Below are 17878 nucleotides of genomic sequence, written 5' to 3' on the forward strand. Positions count from 1 at the left end.
TATATATATCAGGGGTACCCAACAAGTCAATTTGGGTTGATTGTCGTTCGCTCACAATGTTTGGGGTAGGATTCCGTGTGTACCATGGACTTTGGAGCGATTGTATGGATCAAAAGTTATTATTATCCATGTTCCTTTAATTCCCTAGATGTGAGTTTTTTTTGCCCTTTAAATAATTATTGATGCTTTTAATGTAAGTAGATAAGCCGTATATCTGTAATTCAGTACGATGTGTACTCAGCAATCTATTGATAGATTGGCAAAAAGTAAGACATATTATTCTTTCATGATACATTTTCCTGGCAAAAAAAAAAAAAAAAAAAAGCAAAAAGTGAAATATTAAAATCAAATTATCAGCCTTACCGTACATTTTCGTAACAACTTTTCATATCTTCGTCAGGGCTAAAAAAGATACAAACACAATAGTTACAAAAAAAAAAAAAAAAAAAAGCAAAAGTGAAATATTTAATATGAATATATATAATATGAAATAAATCAAATTATCAACCATACTGTGCAACGTTATAACAACTTTTTCATAATTATGAACAAATAGTACAATAACTTATACATTGCAGTTGATAAAAAAAATTAAATACTATTTTAAGTTAGTAAAAATCTATCTTGCAAAAGTGTCAGAAAATCAAATATTTTTTGTAATGCATGCACAGAATGCTGCTCTCAAAAGTTGGGTCAGGAAATTTATTTTCTTCATGAGCCTATATCTCCAAAACTTAATAAGTGATTTAAAAAATAAAAAATAGTTTTGAACATATATATTACTTATACACTCATACCTCGCTGGAATGCACTTGATACTGAAACAGTGTATAAACATAGTATGCATTTCAAACCCTTTCTTCCCCCTTAGATTATGCCTATGACAAGTCGATCACGACACACTTATAAAATAAAAAGTAGATTTTATATACAGAAAAGTTGGCCACCCCTGATTTATCTGATTGTTACACTAATCAGTTTAAAGATAAATCATATCAGATATGAATAGGTATTGCGTAACAAGGTTCAATACCTAAATTGAAAGGTCTTTTCAATCTCTGAAAAATACAGGTACTTTATATACTAATGATTCCTATTATGTATTATTAATACTGTCAAACTAAGTTGAATGCTTATTACTTTAAAAAAACCTGAGCGGTGATCAGAACCATATGCTATTGAAAAGTTATGTAGGAAAATATTAACAAGATTATAAATGTAGTACTAAAGAATAGTTAAATTTGTTTTCATGAAAACAACAAAAATATTAAAAATTACAATGAAATGCATAGTTAAATAATGCCTTTTTACTGAAATAAACGTTTAAAAATTTGTTCTTTATTGATTACTATTTCAGAAATCAAAAACAGTAATTAATCATCAAAAAAAAAACTTTATTCTTCTCTAAGGATTATAGTTAATAAATTTTTAAAAATAGAAAAATTACTACACCATTCATTAATTTTAATAATTTTCAAATAAATTAAAAGTAAAACAGAAGCATTAACAAAATAAATTATAATACTGCACAAAAATGAAACAATATTTTGGATATTACATAACTAATGTGATGAGTAGAGACCGAATTTTCGTGCAATTGCAACTTATGTTCCTTAGCTTCAAATTCAGCCAAATCACAACAGAAATTCTAATCAAGAAAAGATCATTCTATAGGCAATAGCTTTTAATTGCATGAAATAGTAGATTTTGGGATCCTACAAATTTGCACATTTTGAGGTTTTCATCACGAAATTGTATTTTTGATCATATTTTGAGTTCTAACTATGAAATAATTGTTTCAACAACTTTGTTTGTGATTCATGAAAATCCAAATAAATAATAATACCATGAAACTAACAAATAATAAAGAGTTAAATGATTTATGATATGTGGTCAGTTATTAGTTCACTAGTTGTAGTTTGGCCTGGAAATCACCAAAATCTGACAAACCAAAACCCCTCCAGAGGGCTGTTAGAAAATCATAAGTAGATACTGGATTCCCATGTTATTGCACATTTTAATCCACTGTATAACACTTTAAACCTATTATCTAAGCCATTCACGATCTATGGAATAGTACATTACAATTCAACATTGCACCTTCAGAGCAACATTATACGATTTTAATACATAAAATTGTATATTTTGCAATTTATAGGCTAAATTAGATAATGTCGAATTTAATATCATAAAATTAAATACTTAAACCACATTTTCCATATTATAAACATATAGGTTTATTGCCAATAATTAATTATTTTATTATTTTTTCCTAATTAAAGTAATAAATCAGAATAAAAATATGAGGTAAAGCAAAGCATTGTTTAAAACACGAAGAGTCAAATTCAATGTAATAAAAAGGAATAACATTAATCATGTCATACATTTAATGTTGATTATTATATATATATATACAATCTTGGGTAACTATAAAAAAATATCTCTAGAATAAGCTCTATAAAAAACGTATATTTTATTTTCAACATTGATTCCTACTCTGCTTCCAGTCCTTTATTATTCTGTCTGACTTAGCAATGCTTAGTGACATTTCTTTCAGTTTTAGCCTTATCTTTCAGTTGTGAGTATTTGGAGATTTTTGTTTGATGCAAAAAAAAAAAAAAAAAAAAAAAAACTAAACTAGATAAGCATTCTAAATATTACTATTATAAACTAAACAATCAAGTTGATTTTTATAGGATTTGGGTTTTTACAGAATGATTTTTGATTGTTTACTACACGAAAATCCGGTATCTAGTGATAAGTGATACTTTTTCGTAGTTATGTGAGGAACATTCAAAAGAATTCTTTTTATCCAGTAATCATTTGTTTAATTATTATTTTAAGTGGTGCATTTAGGTTTTCAAGATATATTTAAACTTAAGTATCATATCATAATAACGCATTACCATGCATATGTAAGCAGTTATGCAAAATATATGCATGCATAGCCTTAATATTTTTCTTACCTAATTTCATTTGTTCCTCATGTTTTTGATCCTTAATGGGAACATCATGTAAATGAAGGTAGACATTAATTGCACAGCTAGCAGCCTTTTGAAAAAATTTGTGGGATCGGAGAACATCCTCAAGCCTTAAAAGGCCAACATATGACCTTAATGTCATTTTTCTCATGCAATAAGTATGAAAGTCAAATTGATCTTCAACAATTTCAGAAAAATGCTGAAAATTAAAAAAAAAAAATTAAATATTTATACCCTGCAAATATTTACCTAAACAGCATTTTACAAAAAATTATTTCCCAACCATAATAAATTTTTAGATTTACAAAGAGCATATCTAAACACTAACACCAAGATGGCTTGAGTAAAATAAAAAACTAAATTATATTAAATACTTCTCATGTTTTGGGAAAAACGTGAAGACTTATATGTCAGAAAAAAGTCTAAAACCATGATCAGGACAGCATACAAATTCTTTTTAAATGAATACATGTCACTTTAAAAAATGCTACATGTACTGACATTGTTACGAATAGATATTCTAGGAAGCAGGGAATGAAGAAATAGGGTGAACGAACCCAAAAGGAGCAGATGAAACCAGCTGTCTGTCACTTTTCAATATTTATAAGAAAACCAAAATGATTGATGACATGATTTTTATAAAAATCAAGGTATAAGAAACACAATAAGGAAAACTCATAATTTAAAATATAACTATACTTTTAAAGCCATTGATACTGAAATAGTTAGTTAAGGGAATTAATTAATTTCTAGTTTTAATCAAATTTTTCCTCAATATTTAGAAAAAAAAACAAAAAAAACAAATGAAAACAATTCTACCAGCATTTCATGACATCTTTCTTATCTTCAGGTAAACTATTGGTATTTAATTCAACATACAGATTAAAGTGTTTATAATAGTTGAACAGTAGCCATTTTTTAGCAATAATTCTTAAATCTCTTCAAACATTTAATAATAACTCACCATCACAATACAAATATGTATTAGATAAGTTACTTTGGAAGTTGTTATATTTTTTTATGATAAATATAAAATACTGTGATAATTTTATAAATTACTTCAGAAATGATACATTACCCTGTCAACCTCGTGACATTTTTTTAATGCCTCACCCCAATTTTCTAGTCTTTTATAAGCTAGAGCACATTCTGTTTGAAACCACATACATTGCATTTCATTAAGGTTCTCCATAGCCGAAACACCTTCCTGAAAGTGAAACCTTAATTAATCATGAAATCAAGTTTATCCAATATTAAAATATAATGTAAAATGAAACAAAAACATTAACAGAAGCTAATTAGTAGTTAAAAGATTGTTCAAATTGAATTATATGATTTTATTGTTTTTTAATAAATGTTCATCAACCTTAAAAAAGTTATGAATACTAAGGCTGTATTTGGATGGAGTTCTGTAAACATTAAGTAAATCCTAATTCAGTAAAAAGTATTTTTTATATGTATATATATTTATATATACATATATGTTCATACCCACTAAAACTGGGCCATTCATAATTATTCTTCTATTCTATTCATCTAAACCAGATAGATATGGTCCACAATAGGCTGTAATAAGCCTTATAATACAAACACATGCGAAACAATTAAAAATAATAAAATCATTTATATATTTAAATATATCATTGCTTCATTTTTTAAAAAAAATTAGTCTTCATTGAACAGGAAATTAGCTTTGAGAATCCTAGTCATAAGGTATTATAGTACCTACCCTAGTAAATTTAGAACATATCTCTTCTGCTTCTTTAACCATATTTGCCCTAAGCATGTATTTCGCACATTTCGAATTGATGTATCTATCAGCAGTATCAAGGGCTTGAGCTTCATCTACCCAACGGTAAGCTTCATACACATCACCAGCATGCTATAACAAAAAAAAAAAGGTATGATTTATTTCATACTCCTTTAAAGTTAGTTAAAATTGAAAAATTATTAAGACATATAATAACTAATATTAATACAGCATTAAAATGAGCAAGTGATTGAAATGACAGGAAACAACAATGTATACTGGATCATAAACTTACGGAGATCACATTCTAATGAATATGTTTGTAGGAATAGCAGTTTTCATATTTGTCAAAACAAATTAAGGAAATGTTGATGTTTAGTTAGTTGAAAAAAAAATTTGATTTCAAATATCATGGAACAGCAGTTTCCCTGATATTTGACAAAATATAAACACAAAATGTTTGTTTTTCGTTATTTGGAAACAATGTTGGTTTTTGAAGAACTTTATCTTGGGACCTATTGAATGTAAGGAACTCAATTAGGGCTCAAACTTTAGCTTTGGGGCCGTCCGTAGCTCAGTTCGTTAGGCCTAGGTCTATAGTTCTGAGATCTGTGGGTGGCGCCAGTCCGAATTCGGCCTGGGGGCATTGACTTTTTTCATTGAGTGCCGATTCCACAAAATGAAAAACTTGACCCCTACCATGGTTAGAATAGGTTGGTAACCTATAGATAACCAGGCAAACATCACCTTCGCTGTGATTGCCTTAAAAAAAAAAAAAAAAAAAACCTAGCTTTTTTTTGTCTGGTAGGTAAATTTAAAGATATTAAGCAGTGGATGAAAAATGAGCGAACATTTTAGGTTTTTCAAGAATAAAATGAACGTCCAGCAGTGTGTACCTACCAATCCTCAAGAAGTGCCCCTTGTATCAAGGAAGAGCTACTGGAGATATTCAACGAGTATTTGGATAAGGGGCACTTTCCAAGCAAGTGGAAGATTGCGGACTTGAGACTGCTCCATGAGGTGGCAAGTATAAGGAAACACCAAAAGCTTACAGATCTATATGCCTCCTTCCAGTAGCTAGTAAAGACCTGGAGCACATGATCGTCAACAACCTCAGATCGATCCTAAGTGCTGCAAGCCATAGATGGCAATTCAGCTCAACCTGTGGCAAGGGATGTGCTGCTGAGAGTGAGTAGGGATGTGGATGAGAGGGCGGAGAAATACGTCTTATTGATCCTGTTTGGCATTTCTTCTGCCTTCGACAGCATTTGGCAGCCCCGTGTATTCCAGCGGTTGGAACACCCCCAGCAATTTTTACTCCCTTGTAGGTAGTTACCTCAATAACTAATACAAGGTCGAGATAAAAATCGAAAGAGGATGTCCACAGGGTTTGGCTCTGTATTCGATATCAGTATACGATGAGTTGTTAGAGGAACGAGAGTATAAAGGGTTCCTTGCCACGGCCTACATCAACAACCTGGAAGTCATTGTGGCCAAGAACAGCAGAGACAGATTGAAGATAGAAGTGGGGAGGTGCGCCTGTCTCGTTGGAAAGAGGGCTGAAAGTGCAATTAGAGGAACTCCGTGAGAGTGTCAGTGAGTCTCCAAACTGATGGAAGAAGATGCTGAGAGAGAACTCAGTGGAGTTCATAGAGGAGTGGAATGGACAGTGGGTAGCAAGCCAGAAAGGCACTACTTTGAAAAAATTCTTTTCTGTCCACTCAAGATTGAAGGCTAATTGGGTGCTACCAGAGTATTGAGTCTCACAGACCCTAACAGGACATGGGGGGTTCTGGGGAAAGCGGTAGAGCTTTAGAAAGAACATCGACCCCTGGTGCCCAATGTGCAGAGTTCCTGTAATAGTGGATTGCTCTGCCATGGAAGGATACCGAACCAGGTTGTCGAGAAAGACTGGGATTTTGTCCTCGCCGAGTTTGATTTCCCCCATCTGATGGAAGAAGAGAATTATCTTCAGGGAGTTCGTCTAGGAGTGGAAGCAAGTGGTGAGCCCCACTCATTTCCTGATGGGAAGGGCTTGACAGAAAGAGAGGAAATTGAACCAGACTAAAATCAGGAAGCCTGGTGAGCTGAAGGAGGCACTTTGACGAATGTGGATCAGGAGGGCTGGACCTACCACACAGATGCAGAGGACAAGGTGCAGCCCCATTAGGCCCTCAACCAATCAGGAAACCCCCACTGTTATATAGTTGATATTTGGGAGCAGTGGCATGCCCATGCCCCACAAGGAAGTGGGAATAAAAAAAACGGAGACAAATTAAGGGTACATGTAGTAGAAAAGATGCCCCGAGAGTACCAAACAATAGTGGGTTCCAGAGTATAAAGCAAAGTGGGTAGGCTAATCAAGATATTATAAATTTACATGGATGCCTTTTGGATTAAAGAATGCCCCCATAATTTCCAATGCTTAAAATACTAAAATGAATTCTTACTGGGCATTTAACGAGTACATGTGGCAGGTGTACATGGACGATTTCCTGGTCTTTAGCAAAACAGAGTAGGAGCACAAGTCGTACCTACAGTATTTTTTCAGAGAAATCCATGGGGCAAAACCAAATAATTTTTCTGGGACATAAAATCTCCAAACATGTAGTCAAGCCCGAGGCTTGGGTGATGCAGCGGAGAGTTAGAGAAGACCAAATCTGTGGATTTGGATTAGCTCAAGGGCACATCTAAAGCTGGAAGGTCTTATCACTTATACGTGAGGAATGTGGTCTAGGAGAAGATAAAGCAACTATGAAGATGGGAACAAATCAGGGTAGACCAGACATTCATCCAATGTACATTGGTGGAGGAAACCATTAGGGACGAGGACCGACAAAAGGAGGTTACCCTGGTTTACCATCAGGGGAAAACCAACCATCACAGACTAAGTGAGACACTACGCACCATGAAATGTCAGTACTTTAGGTGAGGCGTGAAGCAAATGGTCCAAGAGACAATGGAAAATTGTCATATATGCCTGAGTATAAAATATGACAATCATCAAAAGCGACACAGGAGGAGATGCCCACCACAATGGCACAGCTCACAGATCTGTAGGTTGACACCTTTACCTCGAGGGGCTACACATGGGTCAGGATTATCGATCTCTTTAGCAAAGAGGACATGGCGCACCGGATCAAAAATCGCTTGGTAGAGGAGGTATCGGGAGCGTTACAGATTTGGTTCCAATTTTACAGGATCCTTGATCACATTGCATTGAACGGTAACGCCACTGTTTGGTAGGAAATTGGTGGATTGCAGGTGGAGTGGCATATAAATGCCCCAGTACACCCCACCCAACAAGCAGAGGGTGAATAGAAAGTTTCCACAGCACACTGGAGGACCATTTGCGAGACTACCAATCGGACAAGGGATATCCTTAATGTCCAAGACATCAGAGGTAAAATAGGAATAGGGATGATCATGTACTGTCAAATGGGAAAAACAACGTCATCACTGTCAAAAGTGTTTGTGAACCCAAAGCAAAGGTTATTCACATTAAACAGCTGAAAATTCCAAATCCCAAAGGCATCATCACACCCTGCAGTTCTTTTCAGGAGTTTTGTCAAAGGCTTCAACATAGTGTCTAGTATATATAATAAGAGTGTGGAAAAAGTAAAGTTTGTTTAGCTGTTTATCTTTGTTTTTACAGGAGAAAATGTGATGTAACCACCGTTTTATTTATTTTAACTGTGGAAGCAGGGAGTAATTATATCTTGTTTTAGTAATTTTAGCTTAAGTTGACAATGTGTATATTTCTTTTGTCTTGTTTGTAGGAAGTGTTATTTTTTTGTTTATATTTATTTATTTTTGAGTTTACGAAGCATGTTCATAAACTGGTAGTGAGGAGTTATGGTGAGGCTGGACATACTGTCAGCCCTCATCCTAACCCTGTGTAAATAAATATGTAGAATGTAAATAAGCGGAACCAAGAGCCACAATAAAGAAATATGTTATCAATACACGCATGTTTCTCTTATCTACCCTTTTTCAACCGTTTTTTTTAGTTTCTTTTTTGATGTCTCATAAGCTCTATATATACATATACATTAGGTAGGGAATTTTTTTTTCATTTAGTATAAACATTAAGGTAAAGATAAAGAAAATCTTTGAATGAAAAACCTAAAAGTCTCAGAATAAAAGAAAAAATAACACCTATTATTAATTAGAAATTAATATCACCTGAAATGAAGGTAACTAAAACAAACACACATTGAAAAATTCTCAAAGGATCATCTGTCAGAATTTTAAATAAATGTAAAAGCCTAAATAAAATCCAGCTTAATAGGAGAGAAAGAATCCCAGAAGGTGGCGACACAGGTAAGAAACATCTGAATCACATTTCATAAAATCTAAAAGCATATTAAACACAAACCTTGTATATTCTAGCTTTAGTAATAAACAACTCTATCAATGTTGGTGTGTGATCTATGGCCTCGTTAATACATTCAAGAGCTTTATCAAGTTTTCTAAAGTGATCATAATGTTGAGCAAGAAAATAGTAAGTCCACAATAATGCAGAAGGAGGTTCTTTATGTTCTAAGTTTCCTATAAACAAACATTAAAAGAAGACTGTCAAATTTATAAAAACATAAATATAACAAACTAAATACAAATATGTAATTGAAAATACTCAACCTTTTGAACCAAAGGTTCCAAATGTTTTAAGACATCTTGCATATCCAAGAACGAGATTCTCTATTATATTTGCTTTGTGTTTATCTTTATATAATCCCCTAATGTCCACAAAGAGGGGAGGTATTCCTTTTCTTAGACCCTTCTTTAAGTATTTATCAATTTCAAAAATGAATTTTTCTCCTATGAACAATATAACAATTAAACTATAAACTACTAAATAATTTCAAAGAAATACTGTTTTCTTACATCCAACATACTTTCAGATTTTAAGTTTAAGAATACATAGATGGATATTCACTAGTGCATGCTTGTGTGTGTGGGCACATAATGATAGTATAGGAGATAGATATTTAACTTAACTTCAGAGAATTTGACATTTATTTCTAGCCATTTATTAGATATCTTGGTATGCAGATTCACACAAATACAGTTTAATGAACATCTACACATGATAAAATGCAAAACGGCACGAATAACGATTATATTGATTTGGATCATGCCAAATATTAATGAGCCCAGAGAAAATCTGAGAAGGCATCTGGCTGTGAACAGTTCTGCTCTTTCTGATAACACCAATCTGGACAAACAGTGGGCTTATAAGGCTATCACTGTGCATCAAATAAGTAGCCTTGTCACCCAAGTGTTCCTCACTGTGTATTACAATACTGAACCCGTCATTACTGGCACGCTATCTATTGATTTCTGGCGATTAAGTGAAAATAGATTTACTGACAAATATGAGAAGAGTATACTATAGAAAAATGACAGATGCTTATATGATATGATGAATATATCATCTGGGGTCTATCTAGAATATGAAGCCACTGTCTGATTCCTGATATGGTTACATGGATAATCTGGAAACATAGGGAGTTTGTACACCTTACCATCCCATTTCTGACATAAAGGAGGTATAGGGAGTTTGACAATTACCTCACACAACTACTAACTGGGCATGGCTATAAGAACTGGAGTACAGGCTATCCTTGTATTTACGTCAGGTTCCATTTCTTGGCAAGGATAATTCACTTTAAGTCGATTCCTGATCGACAAAAATATAAATACGTATTGTCAAATTTATTGAGGATTTAGTTCTTATTTCATTTAGTAGAGTCTTATGCCTTTAATTATTGTTTGAACTGAAGATGCCCATAGTTTTTTTTTTTTTACCATATTGAAGTTTTCAATAAACCTACATCACTTTCTCGTGAATTTATTTTTCATTTTACTTCACTTGCACACAGTTTTCGAAAAACCAAATCGAGGAATACTTTTATAACAATTTTCTTTTTTAAAATACTTAACAAGCATCACTCACTCTAAATAAGGGCTGGAAGAATCTGAAGAAATAATATAACGAGGTGATGAAAGAAATTCGTTGAAGTATTTTTGTACTGAATACACAAAATTACCACTCAAATCTGATAAAATAGTTTTTAAGAAAGTACTAATACAAACGCCTGTTTTGGATTATCAAGCATATTTGCTTTTATCTTTTTTTTTTATAATTAATTCAATAGCTTTATTTTTCATTTAAATTGATTTTTCGAACAACTTGGTTCGATAAAAAATTCAACTCTTTTTTCTCAAGGACATAACTCTGAATTCACTTTGACATCAATAGTTCCCAGTAGAAATTGATTAGTGATGTAACTCCAAAACAACTTAAAACAGGGAATACCTGCATAGTTGTGGAGACTATGCAGCTCAAATAAACACAGTACTCAGAAAAAGAAGTGAGGTGTCAGGCACAGTACCATGGTGGTTGCAAAGAAGAGGGAGTTGTTTTACTAAGTAAGAATCACACGCCAATGGGTGGCACTCACAAAAATAGGCGTGGGGGTGATGGACCCACTCTATGAAAACCACGTCAGGAAACGCGCGATGTACTTAAGAAATACATTGCGTGAGGCCTTGGACCTCCTAAGTCTGTCGTGCCAATTAAAAAAAAAAAAGAATCACACTCTAATCTCAATTTATCTTTACAACATTTTTCTTCAACTATTAAAAAATATAAATAAAAATTCACTCACACACTTCAAGCATTTCTAATTATCAGAAAAGAAATCAAATGAAAAATGACAGCTAAAAATTATTAATTCCCTTTTAAGAATAGTTAAATCATTTTTTGAATAATTTTAATACATGAAATCAACTTAAAACGTTTTGTTACTCATTCATTGATATGCCATAAGTTTAAAAAAACACCTGTAGCATAATTTAACAACAATCTTCTAGGAGCTAGGGCTTTAGGCTCAGCTTTTACAAGTTCCATCAGTAAATTAAATTTGTCTTCATCTTTCTCAATTCTCAATGCCCTCTCGAGTAATGGATAATATAAGGTATTTTCAGGATTCCTTTTCAATAAATTACGAATAACAGCTTCAGCTTCTTGAAATTTATTCAAATTCAAATATAATAATGCTAGAAAAAACAAAAATACAAAATTTAATATATACATAATGACAATGAAGTTGGAAAAAATAAGGAAACTAATTAAACTTTTATTAGTATTTTAATTCAGAAAATAAGGCAGTTGATCTTATTTCACATAATTAACATATAAAGAGAATTTTCTCTAAATAAATTCATTTTTTCTTTACAAAAATAAACTTAATCAGCTAAACAAAAAAAATCCTCCGAAATTCTAGGCTAAAGTTTTTAATTTTTGATTTATATGAAAATTCATATTTAAGGATTTCAATAAATGCTTAAAACCTGTCTGTGAGTCTGACTTGATTTAACCCAAAAAATGATTTTTGGTCAAGTTTACTGGAAGCGACTTTTGGATTTAGTAACTTTTTATGCATTTAAACACTTTTAAGAGAATTAACAATCTTCTGTTCATATTCTACAAGAAGAAATAAATTTATTTGTAAATAATAACCATTAAATACATCCAGCCTCTGGTTGATCATAATGATTAGACTCTGTTCCATATTCATATTGATGTATAATGGACCTTTACCACTTCCATCAATAATTTAATATTGCTAAACAAATATTAATTGATGGTCCAAACAAAAGGAGTGCGGTCAAAATAACTTAAATAAAAAATGAACTATTTATTATGAGCCAACATTTAGTTCCACATTGCAGGGCTTATGGAATGAAGGAAAGTCAAAGAATTTATACTGGGATATTGATCCTTCATTATAATTGCTAGTAGAACCAAAGTAATCTCAATTGAATTTGACTGCAAATACTTTTTGCCTAACTCTGATAGCTCTTATATACATCTTACATATTCAATAAAAGGATAGTTTTTTTATGAAATGCCATAACTGACAGCGAAGTGTTAGCCAATGCTTCCTTGGCTTTCCTTCATTCTGTAAGCCCTGCAATATGGGGTGAAATGTTGGCTCATAATAAATAGTTTATTTTCTATTTGAGCCATTTCGACCCCCATCCAGACCACTTTCCTTTATTAATATTACTTTATGTTTTCTTTTAATTAATCTATACAAAACAAATAAAATTTATTGGGAATTAAATTACAGCCAACATTTCTTTGGGATTACATAAAATCTCGTATTTTATTTCTAAATACCACTAAAGTAATAGACTAAGAACAACTCATACTCCAATTAAGCAATTAATATCTTAGGATCTATTTATTTTTCATGTTTGGTATTAATACCAAAACTGCTAGTCTAATATTTAAATTTTAATATCAAAGGCCTGCCTTTTACTTTGAGTTTTATGATTAATTACTTTGAAAACATTTCCATCAACATAGGAAATCTCAGGATGGAGTGAATTTTGATATTTTTAGTATTCTTTTAATAAAATGTGATAGGTTTATCTTAGAATGAAAAGAATGTAAGAGGGTACAGCGAAATATCAAAGCTTACTGCTTTATATGAGAATTTTTAAAGGAAGGAAGGATTTTTGCCGAAATAATAAATAAGACATTAAATTGGCTTGGTTAAGACCAAAATAAGAATATCAAAATAATAGCTCTCAGAGTTGGACAAAAAGTAATTGCAATTACAATTACGTTCCAATTGCTGTAATTTGAAACTAGGAAATGAAACTATAATTTTGATTAGTAATTTCAACTACTTGATAAATCACTACAATTACCAAATGATTGTATTGATACAATTACTAAATGAACCAACATAATCACATTCACAATTACCTGTAATTAGTAATTGTAATTACTTTTTTCCCAACATTGACTTTTAAGAACATCTTATATATTCAATAAAAGGATAGTTCTTAATAGTTGTTTTACGAAATTCTAAAAATGAGTCAAGTGTTTAAAGACTTAATAGTGAATAACTGATAACTTAATTAAAAATATTTCAACTGTTCATGTCAAGCAGTGGATAGCCCCTCTAATATACTATGTATTATAAATTGTAACTTAATCAGTGTAAACAAAATTTAATCAGAGATAAGTAATTGAAAAAAATAAAAATAAATAGAAAGTACAACATACCAAATGTTTCTTCAACTGACAACCTATCACATATCTGAGTTTGACACTCAGTTAAATGGTTTAATGCTTCTTTTAAGTCTCCTGATTCTTGAATAACCATATTTTGATATAACAGTAACTCACTGTGTTCATAATCATAGGTACCCTGAAATCATAAAAATAAACATAACAAAAAAAAAAAATAAATAAAGAAAGCTTTGCGTTGATATAAATGAAGCTAAAGAGAAAAGTTAAAGTAGCTAAAAACTTAAATTACATACTAGTTATGACCTTTTAACCTAATAAACTGATCTTAAATGAATTAATCATACTATAATCCTCGCTCATTTAATTTTATCCATATTCTCTACCAGAATTCATTTTTTATTTGTAAGAATATATTCTGTTATTAACATAAATTTTAAAATTATATATATTGTATGTTTTAAATATTATATATCATCCATCTTTATTATTTCATAATAAACCTTACTTTATTGTATTCCTTTTTCTTCAATTCTAAATTTAATATTTTACTATTTTGTCCTACCAACTCACATCCCTCCTTTTATATTACAATGAATTCTTTCACAATTTAACTAATTTTTCCTGATTGTGAGTCATATCTGCTTTGTGATCATCATCACTTTCTCTAGATCACCTTATTTAGATAAATTGCCTTTAAGATAAATGATAAAATCAGGTATAGTAGTCTAAATAAAAATTGTAAATATTAAAAAAAAAGTTTTACTCTATATTACATATTGAACATCATAGTGGTGTTCACCTAGGCACCAAAGAATCTCCAAGTTAAACCTTTGCTGGAACTGAAAATCTTTATTACTTCCATATTATTATTATTGAAAAATTGAAATCTTGTCAATCAAGGATAGATCCAAAGGATTTCTGCACAATGATTGCCCATGACAAAATAACTTAGAGTTTGTGTTACTGCTTCAGATGCCCAGTTTATATCGTACCTTTAATGTTTAGTTGTCAGTTTACCATATTTTGCAATGTATATGAATTCCATCGTAGCTGCAAAAATTTAGCAAGTATAAAAACTAGGAGATAACTTGTAGTGAGCATCATAAACATGAACACTAGCTACAGGTTATCTCATAGTAGGGAGTCAACATGCTAATACTCACGATTACTATTTTATTTCTTGATAGAACTGGTTTTTTCTTGCACTTAAAGGTTAGAACATCAGAATAGATGTTAGTGATACTCATGACATCCACAGAAGGTTTGGAGCTCGATAGGTCTCATTGTCTTACCTCTAGTTCCCGTAATTAACACTTTATCTTATAATTCTGGATGAAACCCTTATGAAACTGTTTTCGAGCAAACAAGTGGTTCTTACACCTTATTTTTTGTAAAGAGTAAAGGAAAATTCTTATAACATTTATTTTCTCTTTCATTCAGAGAAATCCAGTAAACGTTTCCATTTTAGGGATTGGAGTGGATTACATCAACCTGTGATGATTAAAGGAGTGAATTTTGTACAGTCACATATTTTTTAGAAAGCAATGTACTTCAGTGATTATGTTAAGTGTACAGGAAAACACCATTTCTCAAAATACCCCTTAAAATTCACAGATTAACCTTTTTGTGTAAATTGTGAACTTGTGCAAGCGATTAACTACAAGGGTTGTAAATATTACAAAAAAAATAAAATAAGTTCACCCCCAGAGCCAAGTACTTATACAACTGAGAATAATTCAAATAAGCCGGCTACTAGACTTACTTCAAAATTTTCATACGCTGATGCTACTCGCCCAATATGAAAACAACAAGAACAAAAACCTCAGTCCACAGTCAATCAAGACAATGAAATAAATGGTGAATATTATTGTCTTCTATTACTAAAATCATTATCGAAGCTATAAAACTGTATTTACCACAAATAATGACTCATTTATCCACATTAGTGGCGTCTTTCTTTATGAACGGGCCATAGTATAAATAACAGCTACTAATTCTCTCCTGACTAACTGTGCTTTACTATAAATCAAATATTATTCCATTAATTCTCAAATTTTAATTTTTTTTCTATGGGTACAGAATTAATAAAACTAAAAATTTTAAACTGGAATGCTCATGGCATATCTTCTCAAAGAAATCGGTCCAAAATTTTCCTTGAATCAAACTTCATCGATATAGCCTGCGTAACTGAGACACATTTATCCCCAAGCATCAAATTGAAAATCCCAGGTTACAAAATCTTCCGTAATGACAGAGATTTTTCGACTCCTTCCGGCGGTGTAGTCTTAATAATCAAAAACAACACTAGCTTCACTGAAAATATTATTTCTAACATAGTTAACATTGAGATTGTTTGTTTACACTCATCTCCCTATACCGTCGTCACAGAAGTTTATAAACTTTCAAATAAAAAATTACTTTAAGACGAAATTTTAAATTTAAATTCTGGTACCACCAGGGAACCATACATTAGTTTTATGAGACATAAACAGTAAAAATATTTACTGGAGATGCCATAAATCAAATTCTAGCAGAAATACTTTGCTTGAAATTTGTTCAAGGCACAACAAATACATGCACCAAATGAACCAACTTTTTACAAATCAGGCTGTAAACCTGACATTCTGGATACTGTATTGACAAAAAATTTTAGTTTGTATTGACACAACTTTAAATTCGAACTATATTCCTATATAAATTTCTATATAATTTCTCAACTGAGATACATAAAGAAACAAAGAGACAATCCCTCATTAATGGAGTTTGTCCATTTGTTGTGAGTTTTTAAAACTAAAAAAAAAATTTTCCTACAGCTCAAGAAATCGACGAAAATATAGCGAGGCTGGGTGAATCTATTGGAATCAGTTTATACGAAGCAACTGTACAACCTTCCAGTTAAGAGGAAAACAATCTCTGGCAGCTGCCCAAAATCAATCCTATTAAAAATTAAAGAAAATCAAGCAAGGAGACAGTGACTAGAAACCCTGTTCACAAAAAAAAATGGGACCATCTCAAACACGAAACATAAAAGGATCTGGACGAATGGGCATATACTAAATATCAAAAATATGTAGAAGATTTAGACCCAAAGGATCAATCATTGTGGAAGGCTATGCCGAGTCTACTGAATAAACATGAAAAAATTCTAAGTCTTGTAGACAATGATGAATTTATTGCCAGTGACGCTGAAAAAGCTAAAGTGTTTGCAAATTTCTTTGAGAAAACATTCTCTAATACAGAACGTGAAAGAAGCCTGAATTTAGATTATGACAAATATTTAAGTCTCCCTCTAACAACAGTTCAGGTCCTACCTAAATTCACGACCCCAAAAGAAATCCAAGAACTGAAAGGCTTAAAATAGAGAAAAGTCCTGGACATGATTTGATCCAGTCATAGCAATTAAAATGTTACCCAGGAAAGCTGTTGTTTTCCTAACATCAATTTTTACAGTCTTAACCTGTACCCTTCCTGTATTTTCTTGGACCCATAGATTCTCCTCAGGACCCTTCTCTCTATTTTCAGTCATTTTTCCAGGCGAGGGAGACATGTTGTCTTCATGCCGTATGAAATTACTGGTTTTGACTGTGTTCTTCTAATTATAAATATTGCCTGTTGCGAAGCTTAGCTTTTCCAACTTCATGATTTTCTCCTTTATGCTCTCTTTCTCCAAACCATCTCTGTCACTCTTATCCGTCCATATTTCATCTCTATTACTTTTTTGCCGTAGTTTGTTTCCGTAGTCATAAATTCTGTCTTTTTGTAGGAGACTTGTAGGCCTGCTTTTTCCACTATTTCTTTCAGGATATTTATTTGACTAATTGCCTTTTCTTCTGTTTGCACTAGGAGGGCTAAGTCATCTGTAAAGGCTAGGCAACTCACTTTTATGTGGTTTTTCTTGGTCTCTACTACAACCCCTGGATTAATTATCTTCCAGAACTCTCTAATGATTTTATTGAGTACTATGTTAAATAGTATTGGTGACAGGGCGTCTCCCTGTCTTAGTTCTGTTTTTACCTGGAAGGATTTACTGATTAGTCCCTGGAACTTTACTTTGTATTTTGTGTTCAATAGTGTTAATTTTATCAGGTTTAT

At 31.8% G+C, this 17878-nt stretch overlaps 1 protein-coding gene across 1 annotated transcript in view; it reads right to left on the reverse strand.

Annotated features, from left to right (window-relative positions):
• Naa15-16 (N-alpha-acetyltransferase 15/16) overlaps positions 1 to 17878 on the reverse strand; it is a 142008-nt gene that overhangs the window by 117614 nt on the left and 6516 nt on the right. The window contains exons 5-11 of the mRNA XM_014427910.3: positions 13820 to 13964; positions 11581 to 11796; positions 9373 to 9552; positions 9110 to 9282; positions 4711 to 4863; positions 4060 to 4188; positions 2967 to 3180 (exon numbers count right to left, since the gene is read on the reverse strand). Coding sequence (XP_014283396.1) covers positions 2967 to 3180; positions 4060 to 4188; positions 4711 to 4863; positions 9110 to 9282; positions 9373 to 9552; positions 11581 to 11796; positions 13820 to 13964 — 1210 coding nt within the window. The remainder of the gene's footprint in view (positions 1 to 2966; positions 3181 to 4059; positions 4189 to 4710; positions 4864 to 9109; positions 9283 to 9372; positions 9553 to 11580; positions 11797 to 13819; positions 13965 to 17878) is intronic.

This window comes from Halyomorpha halys, unplaced genomic scaffold, assembly GCF_000696795.3.
Source record: "Halyomorpha halys isolate HHAL.00 unplaced genomic scaffold, Hhal_1.1 Scaffold680.1, whole genome shotgun sequence".
NCBI lineage: Eukaryota > Metazoa > Arthropoda > Insecta > Hemiptera > Pentatomidae > Halyomorpha > Halyomorpha halys.